This window comes from Balaenoptera musculus, chromosome 9 (genome assembly GCF_009873245.2).
Source record: "Balaenoptera musculus isolate JJ_BM4_2016_0621 chromosome 9, mBalMus1.pri.v3, whole genome shotgun sequence".
NCBI classification, from domain to species: domain Eukaryota; kingdom Metazoa; phylum Chordata; class Mammalia; order Artiodactyla; family Balaenopteridae; genus Balaenoptera; species Balaenoptera musculus.
Window position 1 is genome coordinate 12,950,919 of NC_045793.1, and position 22,518 is coordinate 12,973,436.

At 40.5% G+C, this 22,518-nt stretch overlaps 1 protein-coding gene across 1 annotated transcript in view; it reads right to left on the minus strand.

Annotated features, from left to right (window-relative positions):
• The window catches only part of LOC118901203 (probable maltase-glucoamylase 2), a 72,463-nt gene that overhangs the window by 29,074 nt on the left and 20,871 nt on the right, over positions 1-22,518 (minus strand). The window contains 19 exon segments of the mRNA XM_036864298.1: positions 1,060-1,122; positions 2,486-2,593; positions 3,865-3,993; positions 5,549-5,674; positions 6,123-6,235; positions 6,691-6,787; positions 7,752-7,920; positions 8,976-8,997; positions 9,222-9,284; positions 11,172-11,225; positions 12,015-12,103; positions 12,967-13,091; positions 13,597-13,616; positions 13,619-13,646; positions 14,583-14,667; positions 14,813-14,844; positions 14,846-14,971; positions 16,976-17,092; positions 17,634-17,805. Coding sequence (XP_036720193.1) covers positions 1,060-1,122; positions 2,486-2,593; positions 3,865-3,993; positions 5,549-5,674; positions 6,123-6,235; positions 6,691-6,787; positions 7,752-7,920; positions 8,976-8,997; positions 9,222-9,284; positions 11,172-11,225; positions 12,015-12,103; positions 12,967-13,091; positions 13,597-13,616; positions 13,619-13,646; positions 14,583-14,667; positions 14,813-14,844; positions 14,846-14,971; positions 16,976-17,092; positions 17,634-17,805 — 1,738 coding nt within the window.

The following is a 22,518-nucleotide window of genomic DNA, read 5'->3' on the forward strand; positions in this document are numbered from 1 at the left end:
GACCAGCAGGTATTTGTGCAAGGCACTGCCTACTCAGTGGGTGCCCTAACCTCAGGTCTGCAGCTGCGACTGCACAGGGTTTACTGTGGACACAAAGACATCAGGGAAGGTGACTTCATTCTCTATTTTCCTAGAAGGTTAGATAGGCTTAAGTCCCTTTTAAACATGGGATTTGTTTTACGACTGGGCATTTCATCATATGAACTGGAAAGTTAACCGTCAGTGTCTAAACAATCAAACTTCAGAGCACAGATGGTTTTTCTACACTGGCCAAATAAAGGAGATCAGTCATGCAGGGAAACACGAGTTGCAGTGTGGCGGGATGCTGGATGCCCTGGCCGACGTGGCATCAAGTGCTGAGTCAAGGCCATGACTCCTTTCAACTGGCTTACATTTTCTTTTACATGTAGACAATTCTTTAAAACCCAATCTGTTTGTAACCTCTCCAGTAAAAATATTCTAGACTCTGCTTCATTATTTTTCAGGCAACATTAAATTCAAACAAAACACAATCCAGGGCTTCCCTGGTGGCGCAGTGGTTGAGAATCTGCCTGCCAATGCAGGGGACACGGGTTCGAGCCCTGGTCTGGGAAGATCCCACATGCCGCAGAGCGGCTAGGCCCGTGAGCCACAACTACTGAGCCTGCGCGTCTGGAGCCTGTGCTCCCGCAACGAGAGGCCGCGATAGTGAGAGGCCCGCGCACCGTGATGAAGAGTGGCCCCCGCTTGCCGCAACTAGAGAAAGCCCTTGCACAGAAACGAAGACCCAACACAGCCATAAATAAATACATAAATAAATAAAAAATTTAAAAGAAAAAAAAAAAAACAAACACAATCCATTAAAGGTGTACACGTGAAGGTATTTCATTTACGATTTCCTTCTACACATTTCCAGTTTAGTTGTGTGTTGAGTTTTCCATTTGAGGATCTTTTTCTGCCAACAAATTACCAGTTGACAAGTACACTCAACTTAGAGCTACTTAACCAAACATCAGGATAGAACGTGTAAGTATCCAGATGTTTAGGTCCATGTAGACAAAAATCTGTGTGTAACTATACCTTAACCTGAGGTTCATGGTCAAGGGATCCATCCACATTCACATTGGGCAGATCTGTCCAAACCTAGAAAAAAAGAAGAAAAATTAAAACCTTTAAAAGGCATTGCACACAGACCATGAGATGTTTCACATGTTAGACATGCATCTCCATACAATTCTGGGGGATATTTGCCATTAATCAAATTGTAAAGTCTGAATATATGAAATTCTGTTAGGTTAAAATAGGCTGGGGTCTCTCAATTCATTCCATAAATTTTTTAAATTTTATTTTTTAATATAACTAAATCTGTTTTAAGCATATCCTCTGTAAAATCACTTTACAAATGATTATTCAGTTCTCGCTGCTATGCCTATCATAGACCTATAACAAATTTCCCCTTATAAAAAACAAACGTTAAGTGTGTGACTCTAAAGGAATACTATTGATTTCCGCTCACAACCCATAAACTTGGCCTCAATACTTTTAAGCAGCATCATGACTTACTGGGGACCCCAAGTATATGCAGCATTAAAATATCCATAGGATTAACCAATTTTATCTATAATTAGGACATTAACTATATACATTGATTAATTCATTCATTCAGCAAACACTTAGTGAGCATTTATATATGCCAGGCACTCTTCTATGATCTGTATCTGCTGAGGTTTAAGTAAGAAATAGTCCTGTTTTCTCAGAGTTCACAGATGGAACATAAGTGCTAAGTTGTATGCTATGCTCTCTGAGGGCAACAATATAGAAAAGGGAAAAAAAGGGAGAATGAAACTAGTCTTTGTATGCTTCCTGAGAGGGAATATTTAAGTTGGTCTTGAAGTGCAGACACTATTTGGGTAAACTGGGGAGGAAACATTCAAAGGCACAGTGAGCACGGCATGTACCCGGAGCAAGAGGAAGTAGCGTTGGATAATTACAGAGCAGTTTGAATCCTGGCTAAGAGCTACTGTCACTGGAGTCGGGAAATTCACTTAAAATCTTGTTGCTGTGAATTGAACAATGAGGATGAGGCTTGAGTCCACAAAAGGGAATGAAAGGAGGTAAGAGAAGGAGAATAATCTGTAGCATTTAGTGATTTATTTAGATATTGATTAAGCATCCTGGGTCAAAGATGAGAGTGGGTGACTGGGAGATAGACTTCAAGAGTCATTCTCAAAGGGATTCTTTATGTTTGTTAAATGACCAGCTGGAACACATAAGGGGTGTGGCACTGGAATACTTCCAGACAATAAAACAAAGCTCACTGATATTTTAGAGGATTAGACCTGAAATCTTGGTCTTATTAATGTTTATTGAGCTAATCAGTATCAGATTTCTACTCATTCATAATTTGTAAGTTACCCAATATAGTTTGCCAAGATTTATTAAGAGCCTCTTTTAATCAAGACATTGTGATACTGATTAATTACAGGCACCTTCTCCCAAGCCTTACCTTTCCCCAGACAATATCACTGTTGTCTGGCCATTTGATGAACACGTTGTTTTCCTGCCCTCTGGTGAATGGGAGATACTGGGTCTCATTGTCAGAAATGGCTGGATCCTGCAATGAAAGGGTTTAAAACAGCAAACATGAGAAAAACATCCCCAAGAAAATTCCCCTCCAAATTTTTAACAATTCACAGTGCAGAAAGAAATGGTGAACCTCAATACAACACCACACACATACACACACACACCATGGATAATTGAGAGCTAAAAGAATATATTGATGTTTCTCTATAACAGTCTTCAGGAAAAAAGTATGCTGATGTTTGAAAACAATTCCTGGAGATAAACCAGGTTAATAAGACATTACCCTCAAGTGGAAAAAACCAATTTACTGTGCTTCCACAGTGCAATAGCAATAGTCCTTAAGAACATGAAACGCCTTTCTTCTATTCTGTGGGCCAGCTTACCTATCTAAAGTGGCCTTCCCCGTTCACTCCATCCCATACCCCCAACTGCTCTCTATAATAGTATCCTATTTCACAATTGTCATAGAAATTGTCACTACATATCTGAAACTATCTTTTTTTTAATGTTTATTTATTGGCTGTCTCCCTCCAACAAAATAAAACCCCTATAAGAAAAAGGATGTTTCTTATTTAGTTAGTTAGATTATAAACACAAACACATACATTTTTTAGAACAGTGATTTTCAAAGACCCAGTGTATAATTAATACTTGAATGAACGAATGAACAAAAGTCAGAAAACAATGCTGTAATTTTTAAAAGCTAGAAGGGAGGGCGATTTGCAGGTAACTACTTCTGTGTTTGTCAAGATATAGCTTCCAATGTGAAATAATAAACTGGTATTCTGGATCTTAACTCAGTTGTTTGTGAGTTAAATTAAGAAGAAATAAGTCCCCTAAGCCTCACGATTGCTGAGTAATGGTAATGGTAACTTAAGAGGTTTTTGAACCCCCTAAGGTAAAGATAAGACTAAGATAAAGCTATTCCCTCTGAGACACAGCTTAAAACAGTGAAGCTCTTTTTTTATTTTTTTGCTGTATTTAGTGTTTCAGTCCATAGTTCTTCTAACTCTACCAAAAGAACAGTAATAATTAATTACATACTAGCGACACTCAGTTATGAAAAATAAATATTGCTATGTATCATCTTTTTAAAGCCATTTTTCATTTGTTCTTTCTTCCTTTGTTTATTTGCTTTTTAATACTTTTATTTTACACTGTAGATTCATAGGCAGTTACAAGTTACAAAAATGTTCAGGGAGATCTTACATACTTTTCATCCAGTTTCCCTCGGTGGTACCATTTCTGAACCATGAGCATAGACACAGAAAACGGGATCTAATCTTTCTAAATACCTACCAGAATAAGAACAAATCTCACACCATTTTTCTTCATTTGCTCAATCACGAGGCCAAGATTTTGAAAGCTGGGGCTGAGGGTGAAGTCCAGCTTGCGGTCCATGTAATCGATGTCTACATGCTGGACATGCTGAAGAAAGGAACAAGCAAGGTGCTTGGGATCCTGCAGCAGGGGCTCCTCGGGGCACACGGACTGCTCGGCCAGGCTCCAGTACTGCTGCTTGCTGGCCCCAGCCCAGGCCTCCCTGAATTTCTTATCTCAGTTCTCCCCTAGGCTGACTTTTCAATTCCGCTGATGGAAACTGCTTTCTGATTCCTGCATCCAGCTCACCTGTCCCCATTCCTTCTCCTTCTGTTCCTCCAACTGGAATTCCCCCCATTCCTTCCCTCAATTTATGGCTTTTCCACTCTTCAAATTGCAAACTCGGTGAGCCTACCAAACAAAGGGTGGTTAAACGTTCAAGGGTAGAAAGCCAGACTTGCCTGAGAAACAGAAAAGATTGTGTATCTGTTTCTTTTCTCCCCTCCAGTAAACCTGACTGAATTTATTCACATTTAGAACTACAGTATTTTATAGTTTTTTAGAATGTATATACTTCTGCCATCCCCATTTGACTGGATGATCCTTGAGATGAGAAGCTTGTCTTCCCTCTTCTCTATACCAGGTTTCGGCACGTGAAATTCACTCAATCCATGATTGTTGAATAATGGCTAAAGTGGTTAGTATTCAGTTGGGGGAAGAAAAGATGTTTCTTTTTAACCTGAAGGTGATAATCACCTGTATTGCCTTAAGACTCTAGGTAAAACTTGTTCAAGGGAGAAGAGATTTGTGCATAAACCAAAGCTTGTAAAAGAATGAACCAACACGTTATTAACATTAATTGCCTCAGTGAGGTAGACCTATGGATTTTTAAAGATCTTTTAATTTTCCTATCTTTTCTAATTTATGTTTAATAAGTATCTAGAATACTAGTGTGTAAAAGGAAAAATTAAGCCTGGATGAATGTTTCAAATTATCTTTGATGAGAACATCATAACACTTTACTTTATTCTCAGCTTCCAATCATTAATTGTCCTCCAAAATCTCAGGAGGTGAACTGAGAACAAAGAGAATGCATGATGAGAAACTGATCATTTTAAGAGGAGAAAGAGTGTGCTATTTATGGAATTCTGCCTGTTGAGAGCAAATGACTGTACTTCCAGGGGCTTATCTAGGGGACAGGTTGTCATTGCAGGATATGCTTACGTGCATGTGTGTGTTTAGGAAAAAGTGAAGGCTTGCTTTTCACTTTCTTTCATATTGTCACTTTATATCCATCCTCTCCAAGAATAGCCACAGTACAACTTCCTAAAATGATCATAATCTTGAGATAGTTTTCAAGTCCCCAAAGTCACACCTTAAAGTCCAGCCATGGCTACTGCAGGATACTCCTGCCAAGAGGCAGGAACAATGTCCCCCAAGCACACCTCAAACTGCTGAAGGATTTATGCAACTCTCAATTTTGAACACTTGATTTAAAAGGGTAGCATGAAATAAATTTAAAAAGCAATGTTTCCTAACTCCACAGCTATGTTTTCTTTATACCAAAGTAGTCATCGGTAATTTCTATGAAGATTTTTCAATCTATAATTAGCCACAAGTTCCCACAACTAATTAAACCACAGACTGAGTGAGGGTTTCATACGTAGGGAATCTGAGCTGCCATCATTGCATTATACAAATTGGAGATTTCAGCATCATTCTGGTATCCATAGCGACTCAGCTGGAATCCCAGGGCCCAGTAGGGAATCATTGCTGGCCAACCAATCAACTAAAAGAAAAAAGAAAAATGGATCTAAGTAGGCTTCTTTGGAAAGAAAAGATGATTGGCTTATACTAGAAGCAACTTGAGCTCTTCTATGAAGCTGTCTGATCTAAGAGGCCTCACTCAAGAAAAATAAAGTCAAAAAAATGCAGAATGATAGAAAGTTTCCCTATATTCTACAGCATCCACTCTAGGAAACCTAAGAACTCAGTGATTATCATGGATTAGAGATTCTTAGAAAGGCTATTTAGCAAATAGTTAAGAGAAGTATGGGATGTCAGTATGCCTTTATAGCCCCTAAACACTAAATCCTGACTTTCAGAAAAGACAACAATAATGTAGTAGGGACACTCAAGGGCCTTAAGAAAAAACAAATGGCCTTTCTCAGTGCTAAGAGCATGGCAATACCTAACAAACACTGGATGATTTATCAATGGATAGAATAACTTCCAACCTCCTTGTATTGCTGAGTTACAAGCTCAGGGGTTGGCCCCCAAACCATATAAAAGTCCAAAATCCCTCCTGTGGTGTGGTATGTCAAGGCAGGAGTAGGCTGGAATGCCACATCTGTAAAACAAGAAGAAAAAAAAAAAGATAGAAGATGAGGAGCATCCTTGGAACTGTAAATCACCCAGATAGGGAATCTGCTCTAAAATTTGCTATTTTCACTCTCTTACTTTAATGCCCACCTCCTCTAGAAAGTCCTCTCTCATGCAGTGGAATCAGAGATGGATTTTCAGGTACCTCAAACATAATCTCAGTCTCAACATCTTATATCACTCTGTGAAAGAGAGCTGAAGTGTCACAGTAAAATAAGGTCATACAAGAGTAGGGACAATGTTTAGTCAAAATTGTACCCCTAATACCTGGCCTAGCGCTCTTAGTAAAACTTGAAAAATAAACGAATGGAAGGTCATTTCTCTTGTCCTTGAGTTTCTTTATTTCTACTGGTATTCCAGATCCCCAAAAAAGTGGTCACAGCTCTTCATGGTGGTACACGGGGGAACATGTCTCTGTCTTACCCATGGCATTACAGTTCAGCAGGAGCACTCCATGGTCATTGCCATCCTCCTCCAGTGCCATGTAGTAGGGGTGGACACCATAGGAATTCTTCTTGTACTGGGAGAGTCGTGGGGAGCGTAGGTGGGTAATCAAAAAAAGAAAATCCAAGAAATAATTTTCACATCATAACCCAAACAGCAAACTCCTACTCAGTACTGAAGATTCAGTACAATGTCATGTCTTTTGTAGACTTCCTTGACCCTTCCCTCCATCCCAAGTAAAAACCTAAATGCCCTCTCCCCCTATGCCTTCCCTGTTTATTATCATATGATTCTATTATAGCACCGATTACATCGTGTTACCATTATTTCTGCATCTCTCTCTCTTACTAGCTTACAAGCCTCTGGAGAAAAAGATAATGTTTTATTAAATAAAACAATGTCTTATTCTGTGTGTGCCTGACACGTAAAACATATTAAATAATAGTTTATGAAATAGGGGCTTCCCTGGTAGCACGGTGGCTAAGAATCCACCTGCCAATGCACGGGACACGGGTTCCATCCCTGGTCCGGGAAGATCCCACATGCTACAGAGTAACTAAGCCCGTGAGCCACAACTACTGAGCCTGCAAGCCACAACTACTGAAGCCCGTGCACTCTAGGACCTGTGTGTTGCAACTACTGAGCCCGTGAGCTGCAACTACTGAAGCCCGCACACCTAGAGCCCATGCTCCGCAACAAGAGAAGCCACCGCAATGAGAAGCCCGCGCACTGCAACGAAGAGTAGCCCCAGCTCACCGCAACTAGAGAAAGCCTGCGTGCAGCAATGAAGACCCAACGCAGCCGAAAAATAAATAAATATTTTTTAAAAAAAGTTTATGAAATAAGTAAAATCCATAGTCCATAGGAAATAGATATAAATAGTTTAGGGCAGAAGAGAAAGAAGACCATAACATATGGTGTATTTCATCTGAGAGCAGAAAGTATCAATATAAGGTGGAGCTGATGAATACATGGGCATAGGGTTTAAAATAAATTTACATAGAGAGAAACTAGTGATAATCTTATTCTTCAGTGCTTACCGCTGGTGGCTCATCTCAGGCAAACATTCCTCACGTGTTCCAGCTTATGTTTCTTCTGAAAGTTGTGTGCTCCGTTTCCCCAAAGCCATAGAGGTACTGAGAGGGGAGGCGCGTGGAGATGGAAAGGAACATGTCATTGAAGGTGAAGCCGGGGAGCTGGGAGTCCCAACTGCAACACAAGGGCAGACGTCAGTTCAGAGCTGGGCACAGGCCAGCGTAAACACGGGCTACATGGGGATGTTCAGCTGATTCAGAAACTTCCTGAGTGATTGCACATCTGGATCCACATTCAAATACTGTGAGATGACCCAGGTGATAACAATGGCCAAAATTCACTGCCAAGGTCCTGTGTTTGCATTTTTATCTGTGCTCTGTCTTTTGCAAGACTGAGAACTCCATTACTGGATCATGAGCTCCTTGAGGACAAGGACCACATCTTCCTCATCTCTGTATTTCTACTTCTCTTTGCCTGCCATATCAGCTTGAATAAATGTATGAATAAATGGATAAGGTAGAAGCAAATTTTCCAATAGAAAACGTGCAACTCTTAGAATGACTTTTCTGGATTGGCCAAAGAACTTCTTACCAAAGAAGGTAACAGACAGAAAGTCAGACGTACAGTCAGAGAGAGCTGAAGGCACATGTGCACACACAGGTGACAGTTTCTACACGGATGGGGAACTTCAGCCCCAGGCAAAATCCAGACCTTCACTGCATTCCACTCAGCAGCAGGATAAAGTGTGAGAAATGACAGCTCCTTTCGTGCTTAACATTGTGAAAAGGCTTTCAGTCTAAACTCTCAATAGAAGCAAAGGCTGTAAGAAGCCATTTCACTCTCCTCAGAACCTTTGCCCTTCTCTCTTGCCTCTTCTGTTATTATTTCTTAATGAGGGTATATAGAACTGATTTCTATATGGTTATCTGTTGTATTTATTAAATTGAGTTTCCTGTTCTACTTAACGAGAGCAATGAATAGAACATGTATTTTCCTTTCTCTAAAAACAAGCATCACTTAATTAGCTTTTTTAAACCTTTGATCAATTAATTTTTCTTGTTAAGGACTAATAGAAAATAAAATCCTTATTGAAGTCGGGGCAATAGATACACTCTCTGTTTAACATATTTACATAGAGTCTCTAAGATTAATATTTCACTTGCATTAATGAGAGCCACTGTAATTAGATCTAGAACTACTCTAGTTAGAACCAAGTAAACTGTGCTTACATCGCAGTGCTGGAGCTTTTTGCTGGAGCAAGCCAGTTGTCTCCGTGACCGCCCAAAGTCAACAGAGCAAGGGCAAGCTGGCTGTCAGAAGTTCAGGCCACCGCTGCCGGCAAGGGCAACACAGGACGGAACAATATCCCACCTTTGTTGAATGAGTGTAGACAACATTTGAAATGGAGGTGGCAGCGTTATTAAGGAAGACAGTAAAATTAGTAGGTTCCTTGTCCATTCCCAAGATTATGATACCTGTAAATGTGAGGTTGTCAGGGTCCATATAATTATTATTTATAATCTTTGCCTGTACACGGTCTGGGGGAAAAAAAGTCAGTTTAGAGACCAGGTATATCACATTCTAATTGTGCCCAAATACCACTCTGTATCTTTCTTCCTGAGATCCTAAGAGATCCTTTACCTCTGAGGTTCTAAATGGTGCCAGGAGATGGTCCCCAGGGAATTTTTCAAGCGCGACTCTTAACAGTCTTTTTGTACTCTTTTAGTAATATTATGTGCTTGCTTTGGTTTACTGGTTATTTATTGGTTCTATTACTCAAAATATGTTCCTGACATCATGCAATTTTCAAGCAGACAAGATGGGTACTCACAAAGCAAACAAAAAGACACAAATACACACAGAGACCCATGGGCACACAAAGGTATAGACATACACATACACACAAAACAGTGCCCAAATAATTTTTTTTTCTTTTTACAATAATGATGATAGCTAAAATTTATGAATGCTTAACTGTGTGCCAGGTACTGTGCTAAGCATTTTACATGTATTATCTCATTCAATTCTCACAGCAAACTATGAGGTTGAGGCTGTAATGATCCCCACTCTTCAGATGAGGAAACTGAAGCCCAGGTAAGTTAGATAACTTATTCAGGGAACCACAGTTCAAAAGTGACAAAGTTGAGCTATGACAAAGAAGGTAGAACTGAAGACTGAAGAAAAAAAGGGACACTTTGATGTTTAAAAAGATTAGGCCTCCCACAAGTATATGCCCAACTGATTTTTTGCAAAAGCAATGCAATGGAGAAAGGACAGACTTTTCAACAGATGGTGCTGCAGCCACTGGACATCCATAGGCAAAACATGAAATTCAACCTAAACCTCAAATCCTATATAAAAATTAACTCAAAACTGGGAGTTTCCTGGCTGTCCAGTGTAGGACTTGGCACTTTCATCGTCATGGCCCGGGTTCAATCCCAGGTTGGGGAACTAAGATCCCGCAAGCCACGCAGCCAAAAAAAAAAAAAAAAAGTTTTTTAATTAAAAACATTAACTCAAAATAGATAATAAACTTAAATGTAAAAGTAAGACTATAAAAATTTTAGGAAAAAAATAGGAGAAAATATTGAAGAGCTATAAAGAGTTCTTATACTAGACACCAAAAAGAATGACCCATAAATGGAAAAAATGATAAACTAGACCCATCAAAATTAAAAACTTTTGCTCTGTGAAAGACTGTGTTAACTGGATGAAAAGAGCAGCCTACAGACTGAAAAAAATATTTACAAGCCATATATCCAAGAAGGGACTGGTTTCTAAAATATATAGAGAACTTTCAAAACTCTCAAATATAAGCCAAACAATCCAATTAGAAAATGGGCAAAAGAACTGGATAGACATTTTACTTAAAAGAATATACAGCTGGCAAATGAAAAGGTACATGAAAAGATGGTCAACATCATTAAACGCCAGAGAAATACAAATTGAAACCACATGAGATATTGCTACACCTTTATCAGAATGGCTAATTTTTTTTTTTAATGTGACAACATCAAATGCTGGTTTTGATGCAGAGAAACTGGGTGACTCTGGAAAGGAAGGCCATGATGGAAGAACCTCAGAAAGGTACTGCACACCTCATCACCCCTGACCCACATGTCCTACACACTCGCAACCCCTCAAATAAGGACATATCTTGGAAGCCCAGACTCAGCATATAAAACTCAAAGGCAATAATTTATTTTTCCAGAAAAAAACAAGTTCTTCACCAAACTCATACTGATTTTCTATAGGCTTATGTATCTAACACAGATTTAAAAATTCATTTTAACGTTAATCCTTTCTGGGACGATGGCAACGAGGCACTGCCCTTAGTCCACAAGACCAAGCATCTACGGCAAACCCAAAACTCAAAAAGCAGTCACAGAAAAGAACATGCACTGTGGGTTCCTCAAAAGCAGTACTTACAGAGGTGACAGAAAAATCATACAGAATATAATTCTTTTTAGTTACAGCATCTAAAAGAGAAAGATGGAAGAGGGTTGGTTGCTACAGGAAGCAGAGCAGCTGGGCGTGTTCTTCTCTTCCCTGGGAATGTCTCTGCCACCTAGTTCTGCTCACCCAAGTTCTACCTGTTTTTGCGAATCTCCACAGAGGTTCCCTGGACCACTTCAACCCCCAGCAACTGCTCCCTCCTCTAAACCCCATGGCACTTGTTGTACCATTTTGTCGGCATCTAAAATACTTTGACTTGCATTTGTAATCATCCACATGCCCTCTATCTTGCTGGACCAGGACTTGCTCAGGGCAATGTTTATGTCTTATTCATCTTTATATGCCCTGCACACAGCACAATAATAAATAGCCAATAAATATGAATAAATGCTAATTCTATATAGGGCAGGATTTTTATATAATGAGACCAGAGGCTTATGTGAGGTATTTATATGGAAATCTCACAGTGGAAAAACACACTAAACAAATTAGATACTTGCCCTTCAATAGCCACCAAGGCAGTATTTTACAAATCTATTAATAAAATGTGTTATTTGGCATTAATAATGACACCCAGAGAAAAGAATAAACTAAATCCAATAATGTCTTGCTTTGGTAGAGTCAATAGCATAGAAGCTGCTCATTTGAGGTCTATTTTAATGCATGTGCTTGGCTAACAGGACTTTAAGAATAAATTAATTCTAAGCTACAGAAATGAGCATCGGTGATAACAGGGTTAGTGCCATACTGGGCAGCCTGCAAAGACTAATTTTCACTGAGAAGCACAGTGACGGTACCATAAGGACGCCTACCTTTAGAGACACCATCATCCCAGTACAGCTCTCCCTTTGCTTCTCTCTTATAGTCCAAGGCAATGATGAGTCCCGTGGTATTCTTCCGACTGTAAAAGAGCAATTCTCAGTTTCAGAGAATGAAGAAGGGATAGAAAGAACGATGTTAAACCAGTTCCCTTCATGCCACAGGGACAGACAGTATTAGAGTCAATCCCAGATACTGAGTAGATACTGACTCTGTCTGAAAACACGGAAGCAGGGTGTGGGTGAACGCAGAGGTTAGTAGTGAATGAGCATGAGAAGAACAGTAGAAGGCGGTAGTCCCTGCTGAAAACTGGGTTTGTGATAATACTAACAACTATCACTTACTGGGTGCTTACCAAGTGGAAGACACTCTTCTATGTGTCCTATATACATTAAATCATTTCTATATTTCATCTGACCCTCTTAATAACTCTACAATGTTGAACTACCATCAACTCCAGTTTACTAATGATGAGCAGAAACACAGAAAGTAAGTTGCCCATGGTAACACATCTGTAACGTAGTAGAGCTGAGGCTTGAACTCAAACTTTCTGGCTCTTGACCTTGAACCTATGTTGACTTTCATATGGTAATGCTTATCTCCTGTTTAACTTGCATTCTCTCATTCCTAAAGGAATCTACTTGAGAACAATTTCCGACCCCAGGGGAATCCTCACACGTGATTATTTTGACTCTTTTTCTAATCTGATGCAATCTAAAAGTGAAAGACAAAGGGAATGTAAAGGAACCAAGGCTACATTTATCCCTTGCTTAATGAAGACTAAGATGCCAATTTGGGGCCGACCTTGAAAGGAAGTGAAGAAGATTACTGACTGGAGATGTTTTCCCTTAGTTTATCCAATTTTAGTCCCGATTTGCCTCCCCCATAACACCCTGCCCCTTAGAGCACCGGAGCAGTCACCCCTCAGAAGGGTGAGGAGCTCACCTGGTCTCTGCGGTTGTGTTTGGTTGCTGGGTGGGAAAGATGTAGCCCCCTCACAGGTGAAGTCCTATCCTATCACCTGGCAGTAGCATCTCCACAAACTGTTTCCTCCATTCTATGGCTACTCCCTAACCAACAAAAGGAAAAAAGATCAGATAATATGTTGCTTGGGCTAGGAGTGACCTTGGAAATGATCTAGTTCAGTTGCCTCATTTTAAAGAAGAGACAAATAGAGACCCCTCCCTCCTCAAAGTGAAGTGACTTGCCCAAGGCATATAGGTAATAGCAGAGCCAAGACTCCAACCTACCCTATTTCTTTACATTATACCATGCTGTGGGTGATTCCACAACTGGCCTTTAATCCTCTAGGTCATCACACCCTAAGGCCCATTACTAGTCCCGATAGCTGCATAGTAGCCAGGTTGATATAATGAAAATTGCCATAAACCTGCCCCAGTTATTCAAATTATTTCATTGTACCTCTGGAAAGGCCTTCTTCCCAGGAAAGTACCCACAAGCAACTACATGTAAAACCTAGTACTATTATCCTACCCGGAGCTCCCAAGACTGCTGCCTTAGAATTGCTCTCTGCTAAAGGCAGGTCTCTGAGCCAAGCAGGGCTGCCTCACTCACCGTTTCATAGTCGCACCAGATGGTATATGTGCTTTTGTGTGGTCCACACCCTAGGGAAACAACAATAATGAGCAACACCGGCACACCCCTTTACAATTTACACAACACCTTCCCACGTGGTGGCATGTGCTCATCTCATCGATCCTGAGAGATAATTGGGATCATCCCATCCTACAAGTAAAATACAGATACTCAGAAAAATTGGGCAGATTACCCAAAGCAGACCTGTTCCTAGAAATGAAGTTTGTTTTGCTTGGAGGCTCCTGAGAGAAGCAGAGGAAGTTCACTCCCTGAGTTACCTGTGTAATCTGACAGATGGGAGGAGAATGAAGCAGCTAGGCCCCCAGGAGAGCCTTGCAGGGGGACCGCTTGCTAGTTAGCAGGACCTGCCATGAGACGTTGGGGCTGAAACGTCAGCTCCAAGGGCCTGTGACGTGAGTCCCTGGGCCATCTCTCATGTTTATAAATGGATCCGCATAATCCTGACCCCGCCCTACTCTTCCCCACTCACCCCTGCCCCAAGTCACACTTAGGAAGGGTAGGTGTGGTCCTTTATACCGGGACTCCAGAGTAGCACCCTCCCCTTGCCCAGCACCTCTCTCTCCCTCCACTCTCCTCTCCCCACCTCTTCTCTTTCTCCACCCCAACTTTAGGAGCATATTCCCTCTGGTCAAAGGGAAGCACAGACAGATGGCCAGCCCAAACTCACAGGCATTCAAAGTCCCCATCAATACCATGGCCACATGCTTAAGGAAACAAGCTTTAAGGTAATTTTGCAAAATGGGGATTGTTTTGTTTGGCAAACAGTGAGATCAAGAATTACTATTTTTCAAATTTCCAAACTTTCACGATCTCTCTCTCTCTCTCTCTCTCATTTATACTCATATTTAAACGCAGCCACAGATACTCAGTACCCAGCTTATTCAGCTATAGAACCAGGAGAACAAGTGTGAGCGTTCACCCCATTGTTTAGATTATAAACACACTTTGTATAAAACAGGCGTGATGAGGAGTCCAGGCCCCCAGAGGAACTGCTCGTGCACCTCCAAGGTAGCTGGGTCCTGGTAGAACCTGGAAAACAGAGAAGGCAGGTGAAGTCCCAATACAGGACAGCAGCACATTGTATGGCAACAGGGTCCTAACTAACCTTGTTGCTACTAACAAGGTAAGTGAAATTATGGTCTGAAAGGGATTCTTTGCAGGTCAGGAAGCTTACTCATGGACGAGGGGCCTTGCTACGGTCTCCCCCCAGGGTATGAGCTCGGTAGAAAAGGGTGTAGAGATAGGGTAGCAGGGTGTAGCGGATGTTCAGATAGTGTCTGGAGGAATTCAACAGCATATAGTTGTTTTCACTAAAGTCAGCAGGATCCTGGTCCTAGAAGGAAATGTAAGCAATTACTAAATATTTCCATCAAATTTTTAAAGTTCCCTTATGATAAGAAGCTTTCTCAGATGACAGTAGTCATATTTTCCAATTTGGAGGATGTCAAAGCATTTCCAGAACTGAAAGGATCTTGGTTCTGCTCTTTCATTTTACAGATGAAAAAAATAGTATCAAAGATTACATGACTTTCCCAATGTAAAATTGCAAGCAAGTGGCAGAGTTTAAATTTGACACATCTGCCAGTCTATGACAGCCTCAGGGTGAAAAAGAAGCCCACAGAAGTTGCCATGGAGATAAAGGGGCTATAGTGGGCCCTGCTCCCTCTAGAGCTCCTCCAATTTATGTTATTTATTAAGGTTTCTGATAATACTTCATTTGGCATATAACACAATAAAGTTGTAATACTACGAAAAAAGAATTTGAAACCCATTGCCTTAAGCCGCATTGCCTACCACCATGATCTGCAATCCATCTCTCCCTTTCCTTACACTTTTAGAAATTTGCAATTTTAAAATTTATGCCTAGTTTTGTCTGTAATGTTTTCACCATCAAAATATGTTTTATTTTCTCTATTCCAAAGACAGTGACCTCTATTTGTTCTTCAATATACCATGTGCAAAAAAATTCATGAGGGCAGTTTTTAGCAGATTTTATCAAAGAGCAAAGAAAGAACGCTTTAGATGGGAGATCTAATTTTCTTAGGCCTCAGAAACAGAAATTTCCCATTAATGATGGGCATTCATTATGTTCATTTTCATTGTAATTGGAAAGATGTAAAAGAAACCTTACTCACTCCTGGTACTACCATAAACATCTCCTTAAGAGGGCCTTCGACTAAATGTCCATCGACAGAGGAATAGGTAAAGAAGATGTGGTACATATATACAATGGAATATTACTCAGCCATAAAATAGAATGAAATAATGCCATTTGCAGCAACATGGATGGACCTAGAGATTGTCACACAGAGTGAAGTCAGACAGAGAAAGACATATATCATATGATATCACTTATATGTGGAATCTAAAAAAATGGTACAAATGAACTTATTTACAAAACAGAAATAGAGTCACAGATGTAGACAACAATCTTATGATTACCAGGGCGGGGGGAAAGGGGGGAAGGGATAAATTGGGAGGTGGGATTGACATATACACACTACTATATATAAAATAGATAACTAATAAGGACCTACTATATAGCACAGGGAACTCTACTCAATACTCTCTAATGACCTATATGGGAAAATAATCTAAAAAGAGTGGATATATGTATAACTGATTCATTTTACTGTACAGCAGAAACTAACACAATATTGTAAATCAACTATACTCCAATGGAAAAAAAAGAATTTAGGGGGAAAGGAGACTCACACTACTAGGTGAAATGTCAATTTTACAGTCTTTCTGGAAAACAGTCTAGCAACATCTAATTAAATTTAATATACTTTTAAAAAAAAAGAAGGACTGTGAAACTACAGCTATATACTTGCCCATCAAAAATATGACTTTATATACGATAAAAGCATGATGAGTCATGAGAAGCAGTGGGGGTGATTTCCCAAACCATTCATAGAAAGAGAATGTGTAACAAGGTGAAAAAAACGTTCAGGTCACTGGCCTGTCCCTCCCTAAATCCTTCCTCCCTGCTCTCCCTTATCTTGGAGGAGCTTCCCTTGTATTAACTGAAGTAAAACACCAGTGGACTCCATTTTCTCATCTTATGTAAGGTGATAACAGAAGCGATAGCAGTACCATAGACACTTTAACAACAACCTTTGTTGGTGAGTTTTCAACAATGGAACCATTCAGTTATATACATTCCATTCCCCATATACCCTCATCCCGATACCCTGCTTTTGAAGCCTATCACCCAAGATTTATCTATTCTGCTCCTGTACTTAGGGCCACCCTGTAGGATTTTCTTCAATCCCTCTTTGAGTACAAGTAGATCATACAATCCAAGAAGTTTCCATCACTTCTCTTGGGACCTTACCCTGAACCCAGGCCCATTGTGATTCCTCGAGAGTGGATAAAATGCTCCAAGCTGCATCCACCTTCTGCAGAGTTCCTCTGTGACATTTTCTGTATAACCACAGATGTTGGCACCTACCTGGAGAATTAGCACACACACAAGCACAGTGGTCAGTGAGAGAGGAGAGAGCATTGACTGTGTACCTATATGATAAGGAAAAAGAGCATCTCTTATTTCCATCCTTCCATGTTTAAGGAAGTCCCAAGCTTTCAGGGAAAGCCTTCAGCCAAATGGGAGAAGGAAGCAAGTATGCATCAGGAATCTACTGACAAGAGGAAGACTGATTGTTGTATTAAGGGCTCTTCCTCAATATTCAGCGTCCACTTTCAAACTTCGGTATTTACAGATGTTCTGCTGATGAGATTTTTCTGTGATAGTAATACATTTTACTCATGGTGTCTCCTTCCTAACTTCAGAGTCCATGAATGACAATCCAATGATATAGTTTTACCATCCGACCTTCAGAAGGCAGCTCACACGACACATAAAAATTAGTTTTTCCAATACATATCACAGTGAAATATATGCTCCTTGGTTTTCAGACACCCTCAAAGACTGGTAATGAAAACAATGTCAAAGGACAAAGGGTGAAAGCTCCTTGGTTGAGAATGAAACTCACCATAGGGATGCCGAATAGGTTGAACTCCAGGATACCGGGGATGAACCATCGGAGATCATCCCATCGGGCCGCGTTGTCCCCCAGCCAATGAGCAGCATATTTGCCAGATCCAGCAAAAGTAGAACGGGATAAGATGAATTTTCTTTTCTTGGGGAAGATATTCTCCATGGCCCTGAAAAGGAATACAGTCAAGGGAGTTGTGAATGTCTAGGACTCACCTATACCCAGGGCAGTAATGGGCTTTCCAACCAAACTCAGAAGGAACACCAAAGTATCATGAATCAGGTAAGCACACAAGTTTAGCATTTTTAAGAGCTTCTTTCCCGCTTCTGGATAAAGTTTCAGATCTCACATGACAGTACAAACCTCTACAGTCCTTCCCCCCAAGGAATTTCTCTAGACCCCTGTCCTCTTGATTATCTTTTCTCTATCTTGTTGGATCTGGTTGTGCTCTGCCCTTTGGGTCAAAAATACCCTGGAACCATGTTTTGGGTTCTCGGCCCGGCCTTCTCCCTCTAGACAGAGTTTTCCCAGTGTCCCTTGGTTCCATGCATTGCTGCTCATCAATAATCCTGTTCAGCACAACACCAGCTCAGGAATCTGTACCCGCTGCTTGCCCAAGAAGAGAGTTTGTACACCAGCTGGGCTCCAGGCACCTGGGTTCCTCTGAAGCTTCAGAGCTTATTATTAGCAATCCCCAATATTAGAAAATTGTAATCTATGCAAAAACATCAATAATATTAATTGAAATGAGAATGACAAATGAAATGTCAAATGAAATGACAAGTGAAATGTCAAGGATGACATATGACACCCTTTATCAAGTTAAAAACAACTAAAATATAGAATATTTTCATTGTATTACATGTAAAATATTACATATCAAATAAAACTCTACAGAAAAGAAAGCAAAGGAATTAAAAACAGAATTCAGAAAGATAATTGCTTCAGGATGCAGGGATGGGGTGGGATAACATATAGTTAGATGCAGGCTATATTCTTTTCTTATTCTGCACACTCTTTTACATTGATACTTTACTAAAAGGCCTCTGCCACCCTTCTCCTTCCACACTAAACAGTTCACACCTTCCTTTAGATTCCAAAATTGAACAATAATACAACTACAAGATAGTAACACTTGAGCCACAATTGCTGCTAGCTCTCTGCAAGCAAGCTCTTCTATCCTTCCTTTCAATACACGGTCTGAGAAAAGGGTACCACCAGGCACCAGGTAATTCCTCACAGACACTAGCACAACCACCAATGCTTCCCTACTTCATATTCCTAAGGATTTTATGGAGAGTCTATAAATGCAGAGTGACTTATAACGACAAAAGGGAGAAAATTCTGAATTAGAAGCCGGTTTATGAAAGAGAAGTGTTCCATTCTGACAATTTAATGACCAAAAAATGGGGGATTGGAGGAGAGGACCTACTCTTCAACTCTCATCCTCATCTCTCCTTTGGTATAGACTGGCAGATACTTTGCCTTTATTACTGCTGGCTAGAGGGTTTACTGCATTCTGCAATCATCAGTCATGAAAGAAACACATTTAGCTTATAGTGTGAAACTGAAACAGGGGTGAAGTTATCTGCAGTTACAGTTTACTTAGAGGCTGGCCATTATGGTAACACAGATGAGATAACTGTTTTTTCCAGCTCAGAGATAAAACCTTATTCAGAGATCCTTAAATTTTTCTTTTCCATCCCTCAGGTTTGACCTACTTATGGTCAGGTTCTGATTTCTGAGAGGATCTGGCCTTCTGCTTTCAGCCTAGGCAGAGGTGAATTTCATCCTTTGGGTAGATCAGTAACCTCTGTCCCCAAACTGGTCTTCCAGCTAAGGTGGAGTCAAATATTCATCAGATCTAAGACTTTAGTTCTCCTGATGCCCAGATCCCACTGAATGAAAGACTTACCTGTTTTTTAGTGAACTTTGCCTCCCGCCCAAAGGCCAAGTTATGGTTATTTCCACTGTTCTCTGGGAATTTAGGCCATTCTGCCTGACCCAGGGAAGTAAGAAGGGTACCTACTACTTTCTCAGTCATAGTTACCTTTTAACTATTAACCATAGCTAGTAGAATGTATTAATCAGCCCCATCGTGATGTTATAGCACTTTGCTACATGGAGACACTAGCAATAAAGCAATTTAAACTCTCCCTCTTCCTGCCCTTCCTTACTTTTCCTTTCTGCCCTGGCCATTTATCCACTCTCCTTCTTACATTCCATTCTTAGACAGACGCATCTAAGTGTCCAGATAGATCAGAACAGGAAGGGACCATAGAAAACATTAATTCAAGTCTCTCATTTGAAAAAATGAGGAAACTGAGTCTTATTCATCTACTTTATTTCCCAGGAAAGGTAGAGTGAGAGAGAAAGAAGCCAGAAAAGACAAGATAGAAAATCAGAAGCGTGTGTCCTTCTTCTTGAAGCTTTTCTTTCATTGAAATAAAAACCTTTGCATTTACTAGACAAGGATTCTCTCTAATCTGGATGATCCAGCATTAATACAAAGTCATGAGGGCAAAAATGGTGCTGGAAATCAAAATCGGCACAGCCTCTGCCTCTAGAATTAGGTCCCCTGGGGGCCCATCCTGCCCTTCTTCTCTTTCTCAGGCCAGGCATTTATTCAACAAGCATGTGTAGTTCACACAGTACGGACACAGGGGCAACTTTGCCCTCAAGAAACTGACAGTCCAGCAAGAAAAAAAATGAATACCTCAAAATTATAAGATTTTGGCATATTAAGCATATTGCAATATTAAGAAGGGCAGCACAAAAAGAGGGGAGATTGTTTTTCTAGCATTAACATCTGAGATGAGGTTTTATTATTTTTTTTAATTTTTAATTAATTTATTTTTTAATGACTGCATGAGGCTTTAAAGATAAGTGTAGGTTTGCAAAATGGACAGGGCAGGGAAGGCCATCCCATGCAGAAAGCACAGCACATGCAAAGACATGGAAGAAGGAAAGAGCATTTGATTTGGGAACAATAAGCAGTTACATATTACCAGAGCATAAAATACGAGGAGTGGCAAAGATGAAAGAAAGAGTCGAAGAAGGGGTTCGGTTATAAAGTACCTTACAGGTTTTGCTAAGGTGATTGGATTTTATTGTATAGAAAATACCAAGCCACAAATAATTTTACATTCGGGAGTGAAATGAACAGACCGTGATTCAGAAAGATCACTTTGGCAGTAATATAGACAAGTGTTTTTTAAACTTTAACATACATTCAATACACCTGGTGATCTTGTTAAAATGCAGATTCTAATTTCCAAGGTCTAGGCTGAGGCCCGAGATGCTGCATTTCTAATATATTTCCAGGTGATGCTAATGTTGCTGTTCTTTGGACCACACCTTGAGTAGCAAGAATAGAGGGCAGATTAGTGGGAGATAAAGCTGAAGTCAGGAAAGGGAGAGTAGTCAGGGGAGTAGTGTAGTGCTTTATGTGAGTGGTGACGATGACCTTAACTAAGAAGTGTTGGGGGGTGGGGGGAAGAAAGGTGATGGTTATAGAAATGTTTTAGAATCAAAAGGATCAAAGACCGATTGCATGTGAGGGTGTGAGAGAAAGAAAGAACTCAAGGATGACACCAAGTTTCTCCCTTGGGAGTCTGGGTGATGGGGATGGTGTTGCTACCAGCCAAGATAGGGAATTTAACAGCTTCAAAAATGATTAGCCAGAGTGCGGCAGCTGGGCAGAAACAGGTGACAGAGTAAGGTGAATGGTATCGGAAGTACTTAGAGAAGGTCAGAATGTAGTTTGGATATCTGGGTCTGAAAATCAGGGAGAGCTCTAAGGTAGAATTATAGGTTTAATAAATAAAAAATCAGAACAAATTACAGTCAAAACCAGGAGAAGAAGCCTGACCCCTAAGACTTATCAATAGTGAGAGAGTAGATGAAAAATATTCAGATCTAGAGGTTGAGAATGGGCAGCTGGGAAGAGAGCAGGGGTGCCAGGAGGGAGTGATGGCTTGAGAACCAAAGGAGTCAAGTTTCAACGGAATGCTCAGGACTCAGGGAAGTCAAGTACTAAAAGGGTTGAGAAATGTCCAATAAGCACATCAAATCTCCCTGCCCGATCCCCACCATGGAGTTCTCGAAACACCAAAGCAAAAGGAAAGAAACAGAGAAAGACTAAGACACTCTTTCCTAAGCCACTGGAAGATTCCCAACAATTCTCCAGATACTTTAGTTTCCTTGTCTGCTTTGCAAATCTAAAATTAGAGTCTGCTTAGCCCTGAATTTCTTGGTCTCTTAGGTATAATGATTGTACTTTACCACCTTCCAAGGAAGGAACTTGGTGGAGGGAGTTTGCGGGGAGCTATTCCTCAATTTACAATGTCATCAGCAAAAAATCCACCTGGCAAGGTACGAAAAGGACTGAAGCGAACATCTGTCTCTTTGTTAGACTTTCCTATTGAGTGGTGCTGCTGGTGGTGGTGGTGTGCATGTGCTCTGGGGCAGAGGGGAGAACTGAAGGGAGACTGGAGCAGGCAGCGTGTAGGGAGCGGGGGAGGGAAGCCGGGAGGGTGTGGTGTAGCATTGCCAGATAAATACAGCCCACTCAGGTAAACTTGAATTTCATCTAAACAATAACTCATTTTTAGTATAAATAAGTCTAGTGCAAATTTAACGGGGTGGCCTGTATTTTTATTGGCTAAATCAGGCAACCCTACTGTGATGACCCTAGTACATTCAGTACTAGGACCCAAGCAAGGACTGATGTCCACCTGGGGCCTCTAAATACCTTGTATGTTACTGCCTATGAGTATCCTTGAAATAATGAAGTCCCTGAGTCACAAGCCAATCAAAAATAATCCTGCACAGAAACCAAGGGGTTATATGAGAAAATCTCTTAAGTAGCCTGTAAGATCTG